General features: G+C 39.2%; 6 protein-coding genes across 10 annotated transcripts in view; 5 read left to right on the top strand and 1 right to left on the bottom strand.

Annotated features, from left to right (window-relative positions):
• The window catches only part of sick (sickie), an 86,595-nt gene that overhangs the window by 27,117 nt on the left and 42,488 nt on the right, over nt 1-16,990 (bottom strand). For 4 of the 5 annotated variants that reach the window (XM_088033844.1, XM_088033843.1, XM_088033845.1 and 1 more), the window contains 4 exons: nt 13,520-13,722; nt 4,659-5,039; nt 4,323-4,603; nt 3,605-4,274 (listed from right to left, as the gene is read on the bottom strand). In XM_088033844.1, coding sequence (XP_087889970.1) covers nt 3,605-4,274; nt 4,323-4,603; nt 4,659-5,039; nt 13,520-13,722 — 1,535 coding nt within the window. Of the gene's footprint in view, nt 1-3,604; nt 4,275-4,322; nt 4,604-4,658; nt 5,040-5,780; nt 5,862-13,519; nt 13,723-16,990 lie in introns of those variants that run through there. The other variant, XM_088033847.1, reaches the window with a different exon arrangement.
• LOC148175853 (uncharacterized) lies at nt 6,496-7,281 on the top strand. Its single transcript, XM_088033853.1, has 2 exons — nt 6,496-6,604; nt 6,655-7,281. The coding sequence occupies exons 1-2, from the start codon at nt 6,563-6,565 to the stop codon at nt 7,237-7,239; spliced, it is 627 nt and encodes a 208-aa protein (XP_087889979.1). The 5' UTR covers nt 6,496-6,562; the 3' UTR covers nt 7,240-7,281.
• On the top strand, nt 7,237-7,970 carry LOC148175854 (uncharacterized). The gene is made up of 2 exons (XM_088033854.1): nt 7,237-7,466; nt 7,513-7,970. The coding sequence occupies exons 1-2, from the start codon at nt 7,326-7,328 to the stop codon at nt 7,939-7,941; spliced, it is 570 nt and encodes a 189-aa protein (XP_087889980.1). The 5' UTR covers nt 7,237-7,325; the 3' UTR covers nt 7,942-7,970.
• On the top strand, nt 8,152-8,752 carry LOC148175855 (uncharacterized). Its single transcript, XM_088033858.1, has one exon. The coding sequence runs from the start codon at nt 8,168-8,170 to the stop codon at nt 8,687-8,689; it is 522 nt and encodes a 173-aa protein (XP_087889984.1). The 5' UTR covers nt 8,152-8,167; the 3' UTR covers nt 8,690-8,752.
• LOC148175856 (uncharacterized) lies at nt 8,708-9,407 on the top strand. Its single transcript, XM_088033855.1, has 2 exons — nt 8,708-8,816; nt 8,861-9,407. The coding sequence occupies exons 1-2, from the start codon at nt 8,778-8,780 to the stop codon at nt 9,371-9,373; spliced, it is 552 nt and encodes a 183-aa protein (XP_087889981.1). The 5' UTR covers nt 8,708-8,777; the 3' UTR covers nt 9,374-9,407.
• Nucleotides 9,525-10,184, top strand: LOC148175857 (uncharacterized). The gene is made up of 2 exons (XM_088033859.1): nt 9,525-9,649; nt 9,696-10,184. The coding sequence occupies exons 1-2, from the start codon at nt 9,602-9,604 to the stop codon at nt 10,128-10,130; spliced, it is 483 nt and encodes a 160-aa protein (XP_087889985.1). The 5' UTR covers nt 9,525-9,601; the 3' UTR covers nt 10,131-10,184.

Below are 16,990 nucleotides of genomic sequence, written 5' to 3' on the forward strand. Positions count from 1 at the left end.
GCTCCCTCTGTATATTGCACCACGGTCGAATTAAACATCTGATTCCACCCCCACTACATAAAAGACCGAGGTGGGGTTGACGGTGGCGAGAAAGCAACAGGAGGGTTTCCTTCGGGGTAATGCGGAAGGGTCGGATTCTATTGATTGCGTATAGACGACAAGTTTGCTTTTTTATTAAGTTGCGTGAATGCTGAACGTTTTGAGACGATTGCGAGTTAATTGGGGTTGTTAGAAATTGGAAGTAATGAGGGTGGAGCAAGGGAAAAAAAAGTGTGTTGTTTGGAAAGTCTTAAGTTTGACGGAGCGAACATGTCGAGGGTTATTGCTTCTTCGGGGAAGATTAGCAGGATCTAATGGATTGGGGCCGTCATTCAAGGTGCGAGGATCAAATTTATATCTTTTTAATAAATTTAGTTACCTAATTTAGTAAAAACTAACAGTCAAACGTAGTCAAATGAAATTAGTCGAAGTTAAACTCTAATTTTGTGCACAAATTTACTTGAGAGAATTATTTTCTAGGCCTTAATTAGTCAAAGTTAGTCCAATTAGGTTTTGACTAACAGCAATTTAGTCAACTAATCTAGTAAAAACTGAGAGTCTGATTTAGTCAAACTTAGTCAAATTAAAATCCGTCGAAATTCTAATTTAGTGCACAAATTTACTTGAGAGTTATTTTCTAGGCTTTAATTAGTCAGAATTAGTCCAATTAGGCTTTGACTAACCGCAAATTAGTCACCTAATCTCGTAAAAACTGAGAATCTGATTTAGTCAAATTATAGCTATTTATTTGAGAAGGATATTAAGTAATTCATAATGAACGAGGACGTTACTTGTTAACGTCCGAGTTTTTTATGAATTAGTTAATATCCGTAGTAAATACAAAGCTTTATCGAAACATGTACGAATGAGGCAATGCTACCACCACTAGTTCTGCAAATTTCCAATTTTTAACTTAATTTTTGAACGCGACGAAACAACGAGAAAAGCATTTCCCAACATATTTTATGTTACAATTAATATAAATAAATGGAAATCTTCAGATTTTGGTCTTCGCAGTTGCTTTCATTTTCAAAAATACATTATTATGGATTAAGAACAACTATACTATTATGAAACTGTAACTATGCTATTATGAAACAGTAACTATGTTATTATGAATTATTTGTATCATCACTATTATGATGTACTTTACGTGTAAGCATAGAAACGTATTAGACACATCTTAATGTTCATGTTTCGATAAAATTAGTTAAAATAAAAGTCTAATTTGGTGCATAAATTTAATTGAGAGAATTATTTTCTAGGCCATAATTGATCAGAATTAGTCCAATTAGGCTTTGATTAATCGCAATTTGGTCACCTAATCTAGTAAAACTGAGTCTAATTTAATCAAACGTAGTTAGGCAAAATTAAACTCTAATTTAGTGCACATATTTACTTGAGAGAATTATTTTCTAGGCCTTAATTTGTCAGAATTAGTCTAATTAGGCTTTGACTAACCGCAATTTAGTCACCTAATCTAATAAAAACTGAGTCTGATTTTAATCAAACGTAGTCAAATTAAATTAGTTAAAATTAACTATAATTTAGTGCACAAATTTATTTGAAAAAAATATTTTTTAAGCCTTAATTAGTCCAATTAGGCTTTGACTAACGGCAATTTAGTACCTAATCCAGTAAAAACAGAGTCTAATGTAGTCAAATGTAGACAAATTAAATTAGTCGAAATTAAACGCTTAATTAGTGCACAAATTTACTTTATTTTCTAGGCCCTAATTAATCAGAATTAGGCCTTAACTAACCGCAAAGTTCGGATAAAAACTGTATGGCGGGAGTCACTGTAATTTGATACACGTTGGTAACCCTGACAGTTCTGAGAAACACTGTTGCCAACCGACCCGTAAAAAACCAGCCTTCTTGGTACCCCGAACAAACGCTCTGTTATTTTGGTGGTTACCGCGAAATTAATTGGCTTGATTTAGACAATACACGTTTCATAAACTGTCAACGACTGTCTATACAAACGAAAACAATGAAAGCTGCTCTTGTTAACGAATCCACACGATGATAAATTGGAAACCGCAAAGAATGACAAAGTGGAACCTGATATTTCGGGACGACTTAATGGCATCCATTTATACAGTCGAATTGGAGCGGTAATTTAACTACTTTAGGGAAATTTGTGGGACTCCGGTCGAATTAAAGCCGGTAACTCAACAATTTACACCGAATTGCTTCGAACCGGAAAAGTGGAAATAATAAATGTCGGGTAAGAGCATTCTTAGTTTATCCCGGACTAATTAATAAAAGATACAAATGCGGCAATAGCTCTAAAGTTTGGAGGCTTAGCTCTCTCAATAATTCACGCGGAGTGCTAATTACGACGATTTACAGCGTAATTAACCCGAATACAGGTTCTAAACTTCGTTAAAATCCGAACAAGATACAAATGTGTGCAACAAATTCGTCGTGCATATTTACTCGACTTATTTCGCATTCTGTGACTATTCCAACGTGGAGTTTATTACAATGCACTGACAGCTGAATTGCTGCACGCAAATTCCCTCCATGCTACTGCACGAATAATTTCAATCTTTCAACGTTCAGAACAGATGGGTATCACCTCTGTCGTGCTGGCAACGTTTTCGAAAATAAAAAAAAAAGAGCGACATCGCGCATTGCTGGAGTTTTTTAGAGAGGCGAGGGACATTTCATACTCGAAGGTCGAGGGATAAGACTACCACACCCTTGTAAAAGTGACGTCATCCCCGCGATTAAAGGGTGGAAATGTCAAAGTTTCAATTAGTCATCGAAAAGAAAGTTCTTTTCCGTGTTTTACTGGTTGTATACACTTCGGACCACTCGACCTTTGAACTTCCAACCCTTCCGGAGCAAATCGTATTAACCCTTGTCACGACCCCCGCGCAAACATCCTTTAAGCACAGTTTAACATTCTAATGACCGCAGCTGAATCAGATAATACGCGCGCCATTTTGGAAAAATGGTGGTGTGTAGTCAAGCCTGAATCCGTCCCTGTATATGTTGTTACTGTGACGGAAGTAAGCGGTGACACGCGCCATGTTTACCCCCAATGATGATTCATGTCTCTCAAGAACATACAGAAACACTCTCGTGATGTTAACACCCTCTGGGAGAAAATGTATTACAGCTGCTTTGTATCACATCGTAAAGAAAATTTAATTAAACCGCCTCCTCAAGTAATTGCCGGGATTCGAGTAACTCTAAAATTTATCATAAGTAGAGGAGCGGCAGGAGGCAGCGCGGTTTCAACTAACACACGAATTTTCAGTTTTGATTTTGGATTTCATACCTCCCCTTCGATGGTCGTTAATTATAATTCTAGAATTTCCTCGAAAGTGCTTTCTCCTGTCATAACAGCGCCGCCCCAGTGATAAAAATCGCCCGTCTTATCCACCCCCGCGGATTTATAAACAAAGTCGACTAAATCACCTCCCCTTTGATTAATGACATCAGTCAACATTTCGGTAAATCCAAGACAAAAGACCGCGTCAAGATAAATCACGCAGGGGACGCTTTTCCTTCGTTTTCTCCTTTTTCTCTTCATCTAATTACTAACACTCACCCGTTAGGAATATGAGCAGGCATCGTCTGGAGGCGTCGCGCGTACAAAACTGAGCCTCCCTCCGACATGTATCCATCGGAGACGTCCCTCGGTGGGTTCCTCAACATCTCCCCATCGGAGAGGTAGCCGTTGGCTAGCGAAATCTCGCAGTAATCAGCCGCTGGGTCTGGTGGTACTCTCTGGTACTGCCGTTGTCGCGATGGTAAAGTTAACGTACTACAATATCCACGAAGAAGAGGTCTCATGGGTTCGATGCTAAGAGGTGGAGTTTCTTCATCAACTTGGGAACCTTCACGGATAAAACACGGACGGTCCGTTTTTTCAGTGTTGAGAATTTTGTCTTTTATGTCATCCACCGCGGGTTGTTCAGCTTCTGATATGTAAGTTATTGGTTCTTTGCGGTTGGGGATGACGTTGTGGTGTTCGGAACCACTCTCACTTGACGGTTTATAAATAACACTACTTTCGCTGGAGTTGCTGTGTTGGCCGGTGGAAGCACTATGACTACTTTCAGAGAGTTGGTTCTCTCTTTCGTTTTTCATCGGGGAGACCAAAGCCACCGCTGGTTTAACATGGGTGATACTAGCTTGGGAGTTCTCGCGCGACATGGACGTGGGGGGCATCTTCAGCGGGTTGAAGCTCTTATCATCACGCACAATCTTAGTGGTACCTAAAATCAAAAAACGATTAAATCCACTCAAACTGAAGAAGTAAATACCTTTGATGGCCGCGGTGGGTTTGGGAATCCCAGTACCGTGTTGGTTCTGCGTGGGTAAGTGGTTCTGACCCAGCGCCGCGTTTTTATTATTAGCTTCTGGTTTATTAACAGATTTTATTTTCGGTTCGGACAGTTTCGAAGTTGGAAGACTCGCTACTTTATGGGCGTGTTTTTCTACTTCAGTTGCTGTTTTCGTCGCCTTACTGGTCACCACATCTTTTTTTACGGAATTCGGGCTGTTCTTCGCCGGTACTGCTTTGGCAGGACGAGTTTGCTTCAACCTACAAAACGAAAGAAACTAACTCGAACACGAAGACAAAATTTCAATTCTTTTACCTGGACGCGTTTCTGACAGGTTTGACATCAGCACTGGGCTCCAAACTCGCGCTGCTGTCACTCCTTTCGCTCCTCGCCGAAGAGACGCCGCTGGAGCTACTCGTCCTTTTCCCGTTGGTCGTCGGAGCGGGTCTTTCATTCGATTTGAACAATTTCAGTTTGTCCAACATAGAATTCGAGTTTTTCTGTGGCACGTTCGCTTGGTAAGGACTAGAAATCTGCGCCGCCGGTGGTCCTCTAGGTATCATAGAAAGTGCAGGACTGCTAGCTCTACTGGATCCTGCGACCGGCCGGACTTTATCAGGAGGACATCTTCGTGATGGTAAGGCCGAACCGGGCAAAGGAATGCTGCTGCCGCCCTTGTGAGGGATCGCCGACGATCTGGAAAAACAAACAGTGGTGAAGAGGATTGTTAAACAGAAGAACGAGATGTTTGTTTGCGGCGGTGTGATGGGCAAATAAACGAGTGCTGGGGAAAGATTTTTTAACAGTTTCCGGGGATTCCGAGTAATACAACGCAGCTTGTTGTACTTATCCCTTTCATTATCATAAGATTGTGATTAGATAGGTGCTTCTCTTGCGCATTTCCCGGAGTATTTGCATAAGAAATATTTGAACAAGATGTCACCGGGGAAATAAACTCTCAGAATGAAATTGTCTACAAATTACGACTGCTGGAGATTTATTTTATATGAATTTCAAACAGAAGGGACCGAGGGATGCGTAGCGCCCTTAAGGTAGTTCAATTTAAAAATTTGATTTTTCTATTTGGAGTGTCACATCAAAACGTATTCAGACGAAATATAGTTATGCTGCCCTGCAGATCTTCAGTTGAGAGGGTTGGATTTTCGCTTTTACTCAAACAATTCGAAATTAATTGGGACAGGTGTACACGACGGAGTGTTTTAGCGCGTGGTGATTGAATTCGTACCAATTTAGAACGAAAGAGTGCCAGAGACAAAATAATGAAAAGAAATGTACGGGAAAGTCGCCTAAACCGCGTAATATTAACTAAGCACAAAGTCACTTTTCCTGCTGCAGCAGGTGTCATTGCCGCTAAAATAAAACCACGAAATTCCTGCTGCCAGCACATAACACTGCTACTCATTTCAAACAACACACCTTCTCACTTCCGGAGAGGTGGGCAAGCTCCTCGACTTGCGAACTCCGGAGCTCGTGTTGCCCATGTTGTCGATGCGTCGACACGCGTTCGTGCACTGCCACCCCAACCAACAATGAGAAACTGCATCTGCCACTCTGCTTCCCCTTGCTCCCCTAAACCCACATTTGCATCAGAATGGTCCAGTGGACCCATGAACGTGTCGCTTCAGAAACGCGACTTCGGACGAACGAGCGGTTTAATGGGATATGAGGAGGTTGATATCCTGGGTTTGGGAGTTTTGATAAGAGATCGCTGGATTAACTCCGCTTAATTGCGACAGTTTGGCGAGGGGAGGGGGCGCAGGACAGAGAGGGCAGGTGGAGCGGAAAGGACTTATTGGAATTTCGGGGATGCTGGCAGGAATACAGGGGAAATTAAAAAGAGGCGGCGAGAGCGAAAAGCGAATTTAATTCCCAGCAGCCGCTTCTTCAAATTGGAAAAAATTATCTGGACCTTTTGTTTAATTACGAGTCGAAATTTATCAGATAATCAAATTGTTGATCACATCAAAAACAATTCTTTTCCTCCTAAGCGCTCTTCTTCTTATTCTTCAGGTACTAAAACCGCATTTCTACCAATTTCTCATTCTTTTTACTCACTCCCATCTAATTAAAAGAGATTTTCTCTCATCAAATTGTCAAGTGTCCTAGAAATAGAACTTGATAACTATCAAAATGACGAAATCGCCCCATATAAAAGCGCGCGATTTCCCTCAAGTGTCATACCGTGATAAGCAGTCAAAATGAACAAACTAATTATCCTCCTCCTAAGCGCTCTTCTTCAGGTAACAAATCTAATTCCCCAACATCCTCAATTCTTTCTTCTTGTTGTCAGCTTTCGCGCGCTGGTTCTGCCGATGACGCGCAAGCCGCTCTAAATGACCTCCGCCAAGTCACCAGTGACAACCTCAATGGAGGATTTGTTGAACACACCAAAATGTCAATGGAAGTCGACCAAGTAGCTCTCGACACCAAGGACCAAGGTCAAAAAGCAATCAAAGAGAAAACTCAGGAGCTTCTGGGTCGTCTGAGGAGCGTCAAAGTCTCTCCTGTTAAAGCCCTCCAGTACCAAAAGACGCTCCTGGAATTGGCCAAAGTCACTGCTGATACTCTAGACGAGTGTGTTAACATGCACGCGTCTGAAGCTATCGATACCATCTACACCAGGAGCTCGGGTTTGACTGATAAGGCTTTGGAGACGATTTACGATGAAGAGAAAGCTATCATCGTCTGTGGACGTGAAGATGACGATTGTTTGACAAGCCTCATTGCAGAAATTGGTACAATTGAGAAGCAAATGCCGGATATTGTCAACGACGAAATTGAAGCTGATCGAGCGGAGGTTGAAAAGCATATTGAGGCCATCAAAGGGTGTGCTGCTGCGGCTATCAAAAAAGCACGCAATTTTGATAAATTGTAATCAAAATTTCAGTTGAAATAAATCGATATCAATTTTACGAAATTTTCTTTAATCAAATCAGAAAAATATTGTCAAGTGCCCTATTAATGCTCAGTTTTATCATTTTGATCAAAAAGGTGATAGTCAGTCTATATAAAAACCCTCCACCTCCATCCGTCAGTCAGTATCATTCCAACATGATCAAAACCATCTTCCTGTATTTTCTGGGAGCTTTGCTCGTCGCTCAGGTAAAACCTCTCTTTTTTCCTTCTAGTTCTTCATTGCTTCTTTCAGTTTTCTCAAGCTACCGTTGCTGACGATGCTGAAGAAAGCTTGCACAACCTGCGTCTAGTCGCAATGGGCGCGCTCAACGAAGTCTACGATGACCAGCTTAAAATAGCCATGGATGTCGACGCAGCAGCACTCGACGCCAAAGACAGTTCGGCCGATGCAGGAAAATGTGTCGACGATGCAGCATCAACAATTATCAATGAGCTTCACAAAGAAAATTTCGACTACATTGATTTGGCATTAGACGCTATTTACAACCTCCAGAAGGAAGTCATTGTGTGTGGACGCGCAGACGAGACGTGTCTTAAAGGAGTGATTGAAAAAATTACAAAAGCCACCGATGAACTACCGGATTCGATCAACAACGCCGTTTTGGCAGCGCGCGATGATGCTGATAAGCAGATTGAGGTTATCAAGCAGTGTGCAATGTAAAATTTTTGAAAATAAAGTTATCAATTTGGGTTTTGGCAAATCTCAATTGCATTGATCGTATCAATTTCAAATCTGATTACTGTTGTTATTTTTAGTAGTTTCAAGATGATTGTAATTTCATAATCTCATTGACAATGCCCAAAATTTCGTCAAGAACTGGAAAAAGTTCGAAGATAAGGATTTATCACTGATAAAATGATAGAAGAAAGTTCCAGTTTAATCCACAATGAAGAAGCAAATCTTCATTTTCGTGACGAGCGCTTTCTTCTTCCATTTTTTCATTAGTCGAACGACTTTCACTAACAGTGCTGACAACGCTTTCAACACAATTGTCTTAGAATACACCGAATTATCGTCCAAAATTTACACCACAGCCTTGAACACTAAAAGAACAGCTCTGCAGACAGTCCAGGAGAAAACGAAGGAGTTTCACGCACAATTGAAGAAAGTTAGAGTTTCGACAGCTGTCAAAATCCAAAACTGTGGCAAAACCTTGGATCGACTGGAGAAGAAGACCATCGAGGATTTGAAGACGTGTGTCAAGACTCGTGTTAACGAAGCTGTGACTCTGATTTTATCCAAGAGTTCTGAAGAGATCGTCGAAGGGATATTTCGACATGACAAAGTTGAATCAAGACTAATCAAAAGTGATAGTGACACTGTGAGACAGTTCTTAACCGCCATAGAAGAATGTGCAACGGTGGCTGCTGAAAAAGCCAGCAGATTTGGTAGACAATGCGTAATGTAATCAATAAGATTGATTAGTAGTTGTTAAGATATCTAAATACGTCAATATAAAAAATGATAATTGTTTCCATCATTATCATTTTCTCGTTATGTTCAAACAGATCCTCTTCATCGTGTTGTGCTCTCAGGTAACTTTTCACTGTTGTCAACAACAGTTTAACTCGTCTTTCAGCTTTGTCAAGCTAGCAGTCCTGTTGACGATGCTGAAGAAGCCCTCGAGCAACTTCGACAATCCATCACTACTAATTTAAACGCTGCGAATGATGAAATTGTCAAAATAACAGCTCAATTCGACGCTGCGGCTCTTGATGCCAAAACAGCAGCTCTTAAGACAATTGAAGAAGTTAGACAACACTGTGAGCCAAATTCGTCTTTGGTTGAAGAAGTGACAGCTTGTGTTGATAAAGCAGTGGAATGGGCAATCAATGGACTCAAATTGCGCAACTCTATGTCGATTACAATGCAATTACTATATTTGTATAGTGAACAGAAAGAAATCATAATTTGCGGAAGAGCAGATGAAGATTGTCTCAATGCAGCTACTGGTAGAATCACGAAAAATGAAGAAACCACGCAAAATTCTATAGAAATTTCTGTGGATATATTTCGTGCGTATGTAGAAGCTCAGATTGAGCGAATCAACTCTTGTATCAACGAAGTTGCCGAAAAAACTAAGAGATGTTAATTTGATACTTTTGTTATATTAAATAAACACTTCTAACTTCAGTTTGATAACTTCCCGGATTGATAAAAAATTCCACCTTATCAATTTTTGACTAGAATTTGAAAAGACAAAGCAAGCAGTTCTGTCCAGTTGATATCTAAATCTATTTTCGGATCGACCAAAACGAACTGATTGCGATAACTTTTGATATAAAAGCCACTCCAATCTCACTCTTATCAAACCATCATCATGATCAAACCCTTCGTTCTCGCTTTGACCGTCTTGTCTTTCTCTCAGGTGATTTCCCCTTTTTTACCGACAATCTTCAAACTCTTCTTTACAGATCTGTCTAGCTTCTCCTGCTGACGATGCTGAAGAAGCCCTCGACAACCTCCGCCAAGTCATCATCAAAAATCTAAACGCCGCTTACGACGAACAAATCAAAATAGCCAATGATTTCGACACGATAGCTCTTGACGCAAGATCAAAAGACAAGGAAGATTGTGTTGCTGAAGAAGCATCAAACACTGTCTACCAGTTAGAGCTGCGTAACTATGATTTGATTGATATGAGTTTGATGAATTTGTACGATGTTCAGAAGCAAGTTATAACCTGTGGGCGAACAGATGAAAATTGTCTGAAAGAAGTCATGATTACAATCGACCAAATTGTGGAAAGTTTACCGGAGATTGTCAAGGAATCTCTTGACAATACACGCACTTATGTCCAGGAACAAGTTGAGCTGATCAACGCTTGTATTACCAAAAAACTTGTTTAGTTCTAGGCTTTGTTCTGAATAAACTGAAGTGCTTCTAGCGCGAAAAAGATAAGATACGATCCACCTGATTTTATTTAACAAGATAATTAACCATCTTCGCATGCGAAACCAACGGAACTTTCTCCATTCCAAAACCATCATCAACGATAAACCCACCAAGGACCAATAAAGCCTTTGGCAGACTTGTGATACGGGTCACATTTGCATTTTATGCTCAATTGTAAAGTGTGCCATAAAACTGTATCTTATTATGCGACAAAAAAAGAATGACGAATTTGCAACGGTTCGGAATAAATTTTTTGCGCAGTGGTTGTTAATAATTCACTCGTTCCATTTTCAAAGGATCTTCAAGTCATCCTTAGGGAACTGTAACAGGATTTTCCCACCCATCCCCGATGGAAACTACATCTTAATAAAAGTGCCATTTACACGATGCACCAGCACAGGTTTTGTCTTCAGAGAGTGATTATGTTGTAATCTGATTCGGGCTTTTAGTGAAAAGAATTTTTCAAGGGAGAAAATCCCATCACACTTCATTAAGCGAAACCGATCTGATAAAATCCAAATTTTGCAATTATCTGGGAGATCTTTTCGTTGCTTCTTTCAATTTACACAACTCGAAGAGGTGATGGCAAACATTTTCCATCGGAAGCGTTTGAGCGTATCATTAGGTCGAAGTTAAGGCTTTATTGCGAAACTTTAGGTTGGTTCCAATATTTCGCGCAACATAAAACCCCTTCGTTGCAGCGGCTACATCCCTTGACATTTTCCCCCTTTTCAATAAAAATAAAAGTATGATGAGTGCGTGTGTTGTGTGCGATATGAAAGAGGCGTTGGAAAAGAGCCGTGTTGGACCTGGGCTGCCAAAGAGCTAATTGAAACATAAACAGGAGATGAAAATTTTAATATTTTACGTGGAGGCCGATGAATTGACGTGCTCAGTATGTGGCGAATGGAAATCAAGAATTACATAAAAAAAGTTAACGTGATTCAAAGAACATGAAGAGTACGGAAATCATTTCAATAAATAATTAGAAGACGGAAAACCCGGAGCAATCCAGCGAATTTTAGAAAATCTCATAAAATCTTTCTGTGTCCATCCAATACGCGAAGACTACACGCCTCCACCCAATGGAATTGGTTTGTTATCCGAATAGATTATTTTTTGTAACGACTTAAATTAGTTTGGAATCGCCAATGAAAAGTTACGCAAGAAATAATCCCTCGAATTGGTTGTTTTGCGAGTTTTTGGTTAGAAAAACTACATTGATAAAGGTAGTGCGAGCCAATGAAGTTTTAGTTTTAATCAATCCTCCATTTTATTAACAAAGAAATTTTTTTAATTTCTTAATACATATCTCAGTTCTTAATTTTTCAGTAATTTCTTAGTTGTTAGTATTTAACTTGCTCACTTTCTTAGTTTTGCAGTTTCTTAGTAGTTTCTGAGTTTTATACCTACTCAATTTCTTATTTTTTTAGTAGTTTCATAGTTTCTTAGAATCTCCGTTTCTTACTTACTCAGTTTCTTAGTCTTTTATTTTCTTAGTTTTTAGTATTTTACTTGCTCAGTTTCTTAGTTTTACAACTTCTTAGTAGTTTCTGAGTTTTATACCTACTCAGTTTCTGAGTTTGACACTGTAAGTTTTCAAGTTTCACAATTTGTTAGTTTCTCAGTTTTCCAGAATGTTAGTTTTTTAGATGCTTAGTACTTCCTCAGTTTCTTATTTACTCAATTTCTCAGTTTCTCAGTTTTAGTTTCTTATTTTTTTAGTAGTTTCATTGTTTCTCAGAAACTTCGTTTCTTACTTACTTGGATTCTCAGTTTTTAAGTTTCTTAGTTTCGTATTTTCTCCGTTCCTCAGTTTATCACTTTATCAGTTTCTAATTTTTCCAATTTGTTTCTCAGTTTCTCAGTTTTTCAGTTGCTTCAAAGTAGTTTCTTAGTTTTTTACTTACTCAGTTTCTTAGTTTTGTAGTTTCTTAGTATTTTCTTAATTTCGTACGTACTCAGTTTTTTATCAGTTTATCACTTTATAAGTTTCAAAGTTTGAGTTTGTTTTTCAGATTCTTAGTTTTTTATTTTCTTAGTAGTTTTTTAGTTTCTTACTTACTTAGTTTCTCATTTTCTCACTTGTTTATCACTTTTATTAGTTTTTAAATTTTTAAGTGGCTCAGTTTCTCAGTATTTTATTTTTTAGTACTTTCTAAGTTTCTTACGCAGTTTTTCAGTTTCACTTTATCAGTTTTTAGTTTCTTAAAAGTCTCTTTGTTTCTAACTTACTAAATTTCTCAGTTTCTCAGTTTATCACTTTATCAATTTTGGGTATTTTTATCAAAAAAAAAAGGTGGATCTTATGACCTCTGTAGACGTCAACAAACCGCAGAAAAAAATTAGAAAAGCTACGCAAAGGCTACGAAAAATGCGCAAGAGTGTGTTGTTGCCCCCACAATGCCTCACTGTTCACCCTTTCCGCCGCCGCCTCTCCATAATCCCCGGTAAAATTTATAGTTTTCTATTTTGATATACGACATCTCTAAGTGGTCTCTTCTCTCCACAATGGTCCTTTTCTTTATCCCAGCCCATTAGTCGCGACTATACCCATAAAGACATTCCAAGAGGAACAAAAGGGAACGCAAAACACCTGCGTTTACTCACTTCATTTACATATGAAGCAATAAAGGGCCGCTTTATTGTACAGTCTGGTAAAAAAAAGTCAAAAATAACAAACTCCCATTCACTGACCGTGAAAATTGAAACAGATCTGGACAATATGTATTGTGTCTGGCGGAGTTGCGACGTTTAATCGATGGAGCGGATATCCGTGGTCCTGTCGATTATCGTTGTTTAATAAAATCGACATTCTGTTTGTAGATTCTCGCCTTATTTGTTTCGTGCAAATCCCTCAAAATTACGCAAACAGAAATATCCGATTAAAATCCAAATCCGATTTGCCTCCGCAGCGGCAGATGTTGAAAATCGTCCTTTTTGAATGAATTTTCAGTACGCTCGGCGAATCGTTAAAATTATTTATCTATCTCTAGGGACGACAAATTATGATTACGCAGCTTGTTCGGAAGTTCACTTCAGAGCCTTCAGTGGTTACCAAACAAAGCGGTCAGCAAACTTTGTTAATTGCGAATTTTGCGCACAAAGGCCTTACGAAATCCCACAAAAAAGTTTCGGGACTCCTGCGTATGATATTCTGGATACGTAAATCGGTTATCCCTAGTCCCGACATTCATGTTGTGGGAAGATTCATCAATTCATCATCCTCATGAGGTTTATAACGAAGGTGTCAGATCCTGACGTGTAATATTTCAAGGAACAAGAAGCGTCGCCCCTGGCGTTAGGCAACCAGTAAAACCCGCTTGTATACAGCGTCACCTACCTGTTAGGCGTCATTTCCCCAAGCTGATTCTGTTGTATCTGCTGCGCCCGCTGCTTGGCCGCTTGTTTGTGTCGCGATAACGCGAAGAAAAGCGCCAGAATCGCTTTCAGCTTCCCATCGCGGAGTTCTTGAGCCGACACACTTTCCAGTCCAGAAACATGTTGTGCTTTTAGGACGCCCAAACAGAGATTGATGTTGTCGAGCTGGAAAGAAAAATCACAATTATGCGGGATTATGGAAATTTGCACCGGCGCATCCACCATTTTTACATTGTGTTTTCAACGGAGGAAAAAAGAAAACTACGAGTTTTCCCGTTGACTTTACGTTGATAAGATCGGTATCTAGATCTGAAAAATAGGTTCGCTTTTGATTAGGGGAAAATTGCGCTGCTGCGTGGAACGTGATGCGATAAAGACATCAAAGTTGCAGGAAAGTTGCGATGTTATTTAAAGGCGAGATTTAATTAAAATGTCGCGTCGCCTTGAGTTTGTCTGGTTTTGTTGTCGCTGCGTCAGTTTTCCTTAGTTTTTCCTTTGAATGCAACCAGTAATACCTTATTCTTCTATTATTTAAGGAAGGTATAGTAAAGCCTCTTTTCCACAGTCTGTTGTAGAGTGAAACGAATTTGATTTATGACTGATTTTGAAATATTGCACCATATTCTGCGGTCAGAAAATTCGCAAACCCTATTGCACCCCTGGTTTACAATCCTCTGGACAAAGCAATTTTTCTATTTTGAGTTCGCCCGACAAATAAAAAGATTCAAAATTTTCAGTTTTTGAATCAAAAGTTCGGAACTTTTACACATCCAATAACAACCTCCGAAGTTGTAAATCCACCAAATTTCGTTACTTCTGCGTTAAAGTTGGCAGACTTGAAAAATGTAATAGAAAAATTTGGATTTTGGGCTCGACCAACAAAAAAAATCCAAAATATTCACCTTTTGATCCAAAATTCTAAAATTAAATACTCGAAATAAAGAATACTTGAGTAATAAATCCAATAGGACCGCAAAAAAGAGTGCAATATTTTAAAACCAGTCATAAATCAAATTCGGTTCACTCTAGAACGAACTGTAGAAAGGAGGCTTAAAAGCGCAAAAATGCAAAACCTCACCTGCGTTTAAGCCGAACGTAAAACCTAATCAGGTTAAAATCAACCTGTTGCCACACAAATTACTGCCTCACTATCAAACCCCGCAATATTTGACGTCTGTATTAGTTCAAATCGATACGTCAAAGTATGAGCAAACATTGATACAGAATTTAAATAATCTGTCGATTATAATCCAGATAAAAGTTAATAAACGAGATACGGCCAAAACTCTTTTTTTTTTATTAATAAACCGCACCATAAATCGGCGTTGGCGTGCAAGAACTGCAAGTAGGTGTTGTATTTTTCCAACAATTGCCTGAAACTCATGCAAGACGCAACTGAAATCGATTCTGTTATTGTGATTTAATTATCTGCAGTGTCAAGATCGCGTGCGTCTGGAGATGTCGTGCAACGGATAGTTTATGTTGGTATTGTTTGTCCCGTTTAGTTTTGTTTAGTCTTTATCTAAATCTAAAAGTTTATTTATAAACGACAGCGCGCTGAATGAATTCGCGTGAGTTTTTCAGTAGTAAAAGCAGCCTTGACTGGACAGTTTTTTAAAATCCGCAATAACTCTCCGCGTCACTGAAAAGTGAAATATACAGTCGGAATTATATTGCATTTGTTAGAAAAAAGTGATGAATGCGGTTGTGGAACGAAATGATTAGTGAAGGAGAATGGAGGACTGTTTTATGGAGTTTGTTTTTTAGTACTTCGTCTCTTGGGATTTTCCGTGTTTTGTTTAGAAAGCGACTTCTTGATCGGTGTTCCCGTCAAAATTATAGTCGTAAATGGGTGCCTTACGTCAAGTCGTGGTAAAACGGTCCATTGTGTTTCCCACTGTGGGTGTAATAGAGATATTCTTTTCATTGTGTCCGGGGAAATCTGTCATTTTTCTCGCAGTCAAAGAAGTAATAACCTCAGGTTTCTATATTTTTTTATTTAATTTCACGCTTGTTTGCTCCGCTTCGATGATTTCGCGTACAAATATCAACTGTACGCAGCACGTCCTACGTTCTGGTCCAACAGAGCCGGATAATTCCCGTCATTATCCTAGGAGACAAATATTTTAGCTTCGCCGACTCCAAATTCCTGACTTTTTCCACAACGACGATCACGTAATTGCTTTCGGTTGAAACTTTTCGGTGCAAACGTTTGATTAACGAACTGAAAACTCGCACGATCGAATAGCTTTTAAATTATGAATGAAATAGTCTCACTTTCACCATATTTATTAGGATGCAATAAAACGCATATTAATGGAGTAAACATGGAATGACTAATTAATTTCGCGTTTATTATCATATCACATATTTCACTTTCCGGACACGACTAAAAAGTGAAAATGCGACTTTAGAATCGGTCCCGTTACAGGGAAGCGCTCGCAGATGTTTCACAGTTTTCTAATTACTTCCCAGCTCAACAACACCATTACCATATGGTTATCCTCCGCGAATCCAACGTCATAACTCCTTTTATTTTACGGCCATAATTCACGTATCCGAAACAAATAAAGACTGTGGTCTCACCGTTTGACATCGACTGGTGTATGTTTAATTTTTTCGTCGCAACTAACGAGCCAAGTCGTGATCGTATTGTTGTATGTTGGATACGAACGTATATGGTATGGTTGGACGAATACAGCGCTTTCCATATTAGGCACGAATACAACCCTGGACGGGCCAATGCACCAAACGACGGATTCGCCGTTTTTCTGCACGATTCCGAGACGGAGATGTCATCGGACGACCGTTAATGATGATTTACTGAATCGTAAATGAACTGGATTGTTTTCAAGTGTTTGCGCTTTTTTGAAGAAGAAGGAAATAACAATCCTAAAAGATCATCCTCGCTTCTAATCTGAAGAACTAACGCACGTGAAACACGCAATCCTCGAAACTTTCAATTGTCCCAACAACAATATCTCCAGGTGCCTAAAATAACAATCGATCGTTGGAAAAGCACACTTATTCATCCCACGTTGTTTATGTAATGTCATCTTCAAAGATACAATCTCCATTTGTTTAGTTGGTAAGCGTGTGACACTGTTATCGTTCAGTGGCAGGAACGCCCATGCTAAAGATCTAGTTATGTTTATGTGTGTCCAACACGCGACCAAACAATGAACTTGACACGGGAAACATAATGTTTCCGAAGACGCACAAAAATTGTAGGTTTTTTTACTGTTCACTTTGATTTTTTTCTTTGTTCTTGGAGCGATTGCTTTAAAGCCTCCTTTTCACAGTCTGAAGAGTGAACCGAATTTGATTTATGACCAGTTTTGAAATATTGCACCATATTTTGTGGTCAGAAAATTTGCAAACCCTATTGCACCCTTGATTTACAATCCTCCAGACAAGCAATTTTTTTATTCTA

This window comes from Gnatocerus cornutus, chromosome 4, assembly GCF_029298725.1.
Source record: "Gnatocerus cornutus isolate USDA-ARS CGAHR chromosome 4, icGnaCorn1.1, whole genome shotgun sequence".
NCBI classification, from domain to species: domain Eukaryota; kingdom Metazoa; phylum Arthropoda; class Insecta; order Coleoptera; family Tenebrionidae; genus Gnatocerus; species Gnatocerus cornutus.

Bases quoted from the DNA above. Each gene is read 5' to 3' on its own strand.
- LOC148175853 (XM_088033853.1), top strand. From the start codon at position 6,563: ATGAACAAACTAATTATCCTCCTCCTAAGCGCTCTTCTTCAG. The intron at 6,605-6,654 runs GTAACAAATCTA...TCTTGTTGTCAG, and splicing joins TCCTAAGCGCTCTTCTTCAG to CTTTCGCGCGCTGGTTCTGC.
- LOC148175854 (XM_088033854.1), top strand. From the start codon at position 7,326: ATGCTCAGTTTTATCATTTTGATCAAAAAGGTGATAGTCAGTCTATAT. The intron at 7,467-7,512 runs GTAAAACCTCTC...TGCTTCTTTCAG, and splicing joins GAGCTTTGCTCGTCGCTCAG to TTTTCTCAAGCTACCGTTGC.
- LOC148175855 (XM_088033858.1), top strand. From the start codon at position 8,168: ATGAAGAAGCAAATCTTCATTTTCGTGACGAGCGCTTTCTTCTTCCAT.
- LOC148175856 (XM_088033855.1), top strand. From the start codon at position 8,778: ATGTTCAAACAGATCCTCTTCATCGTGTTGTGCTCTCAG. The intron at 8,817-8,860 runs GTAACTTTTCAC...CTCGTCTTTCAG, and splicing joins TCATCGTGTTGTGCTCTCAG to CTTTGTCAAGCTAGCAGTCC.
- LOC148175857 (XM_088033859.1), top strand. From the start codon at position 9,602: ATGATCAAACCCTTCGTTCTCGCTTTGACCGTCTTGTCTTTCTCTCAG. The intron at 9,650-9,695 runs GTGATTTCCCCT...TCTTCTTTACAG, and splicing joins CCGTCTTGTCTTTCTCTCAG to ATCTGTCTAGCTTCTCCTGC.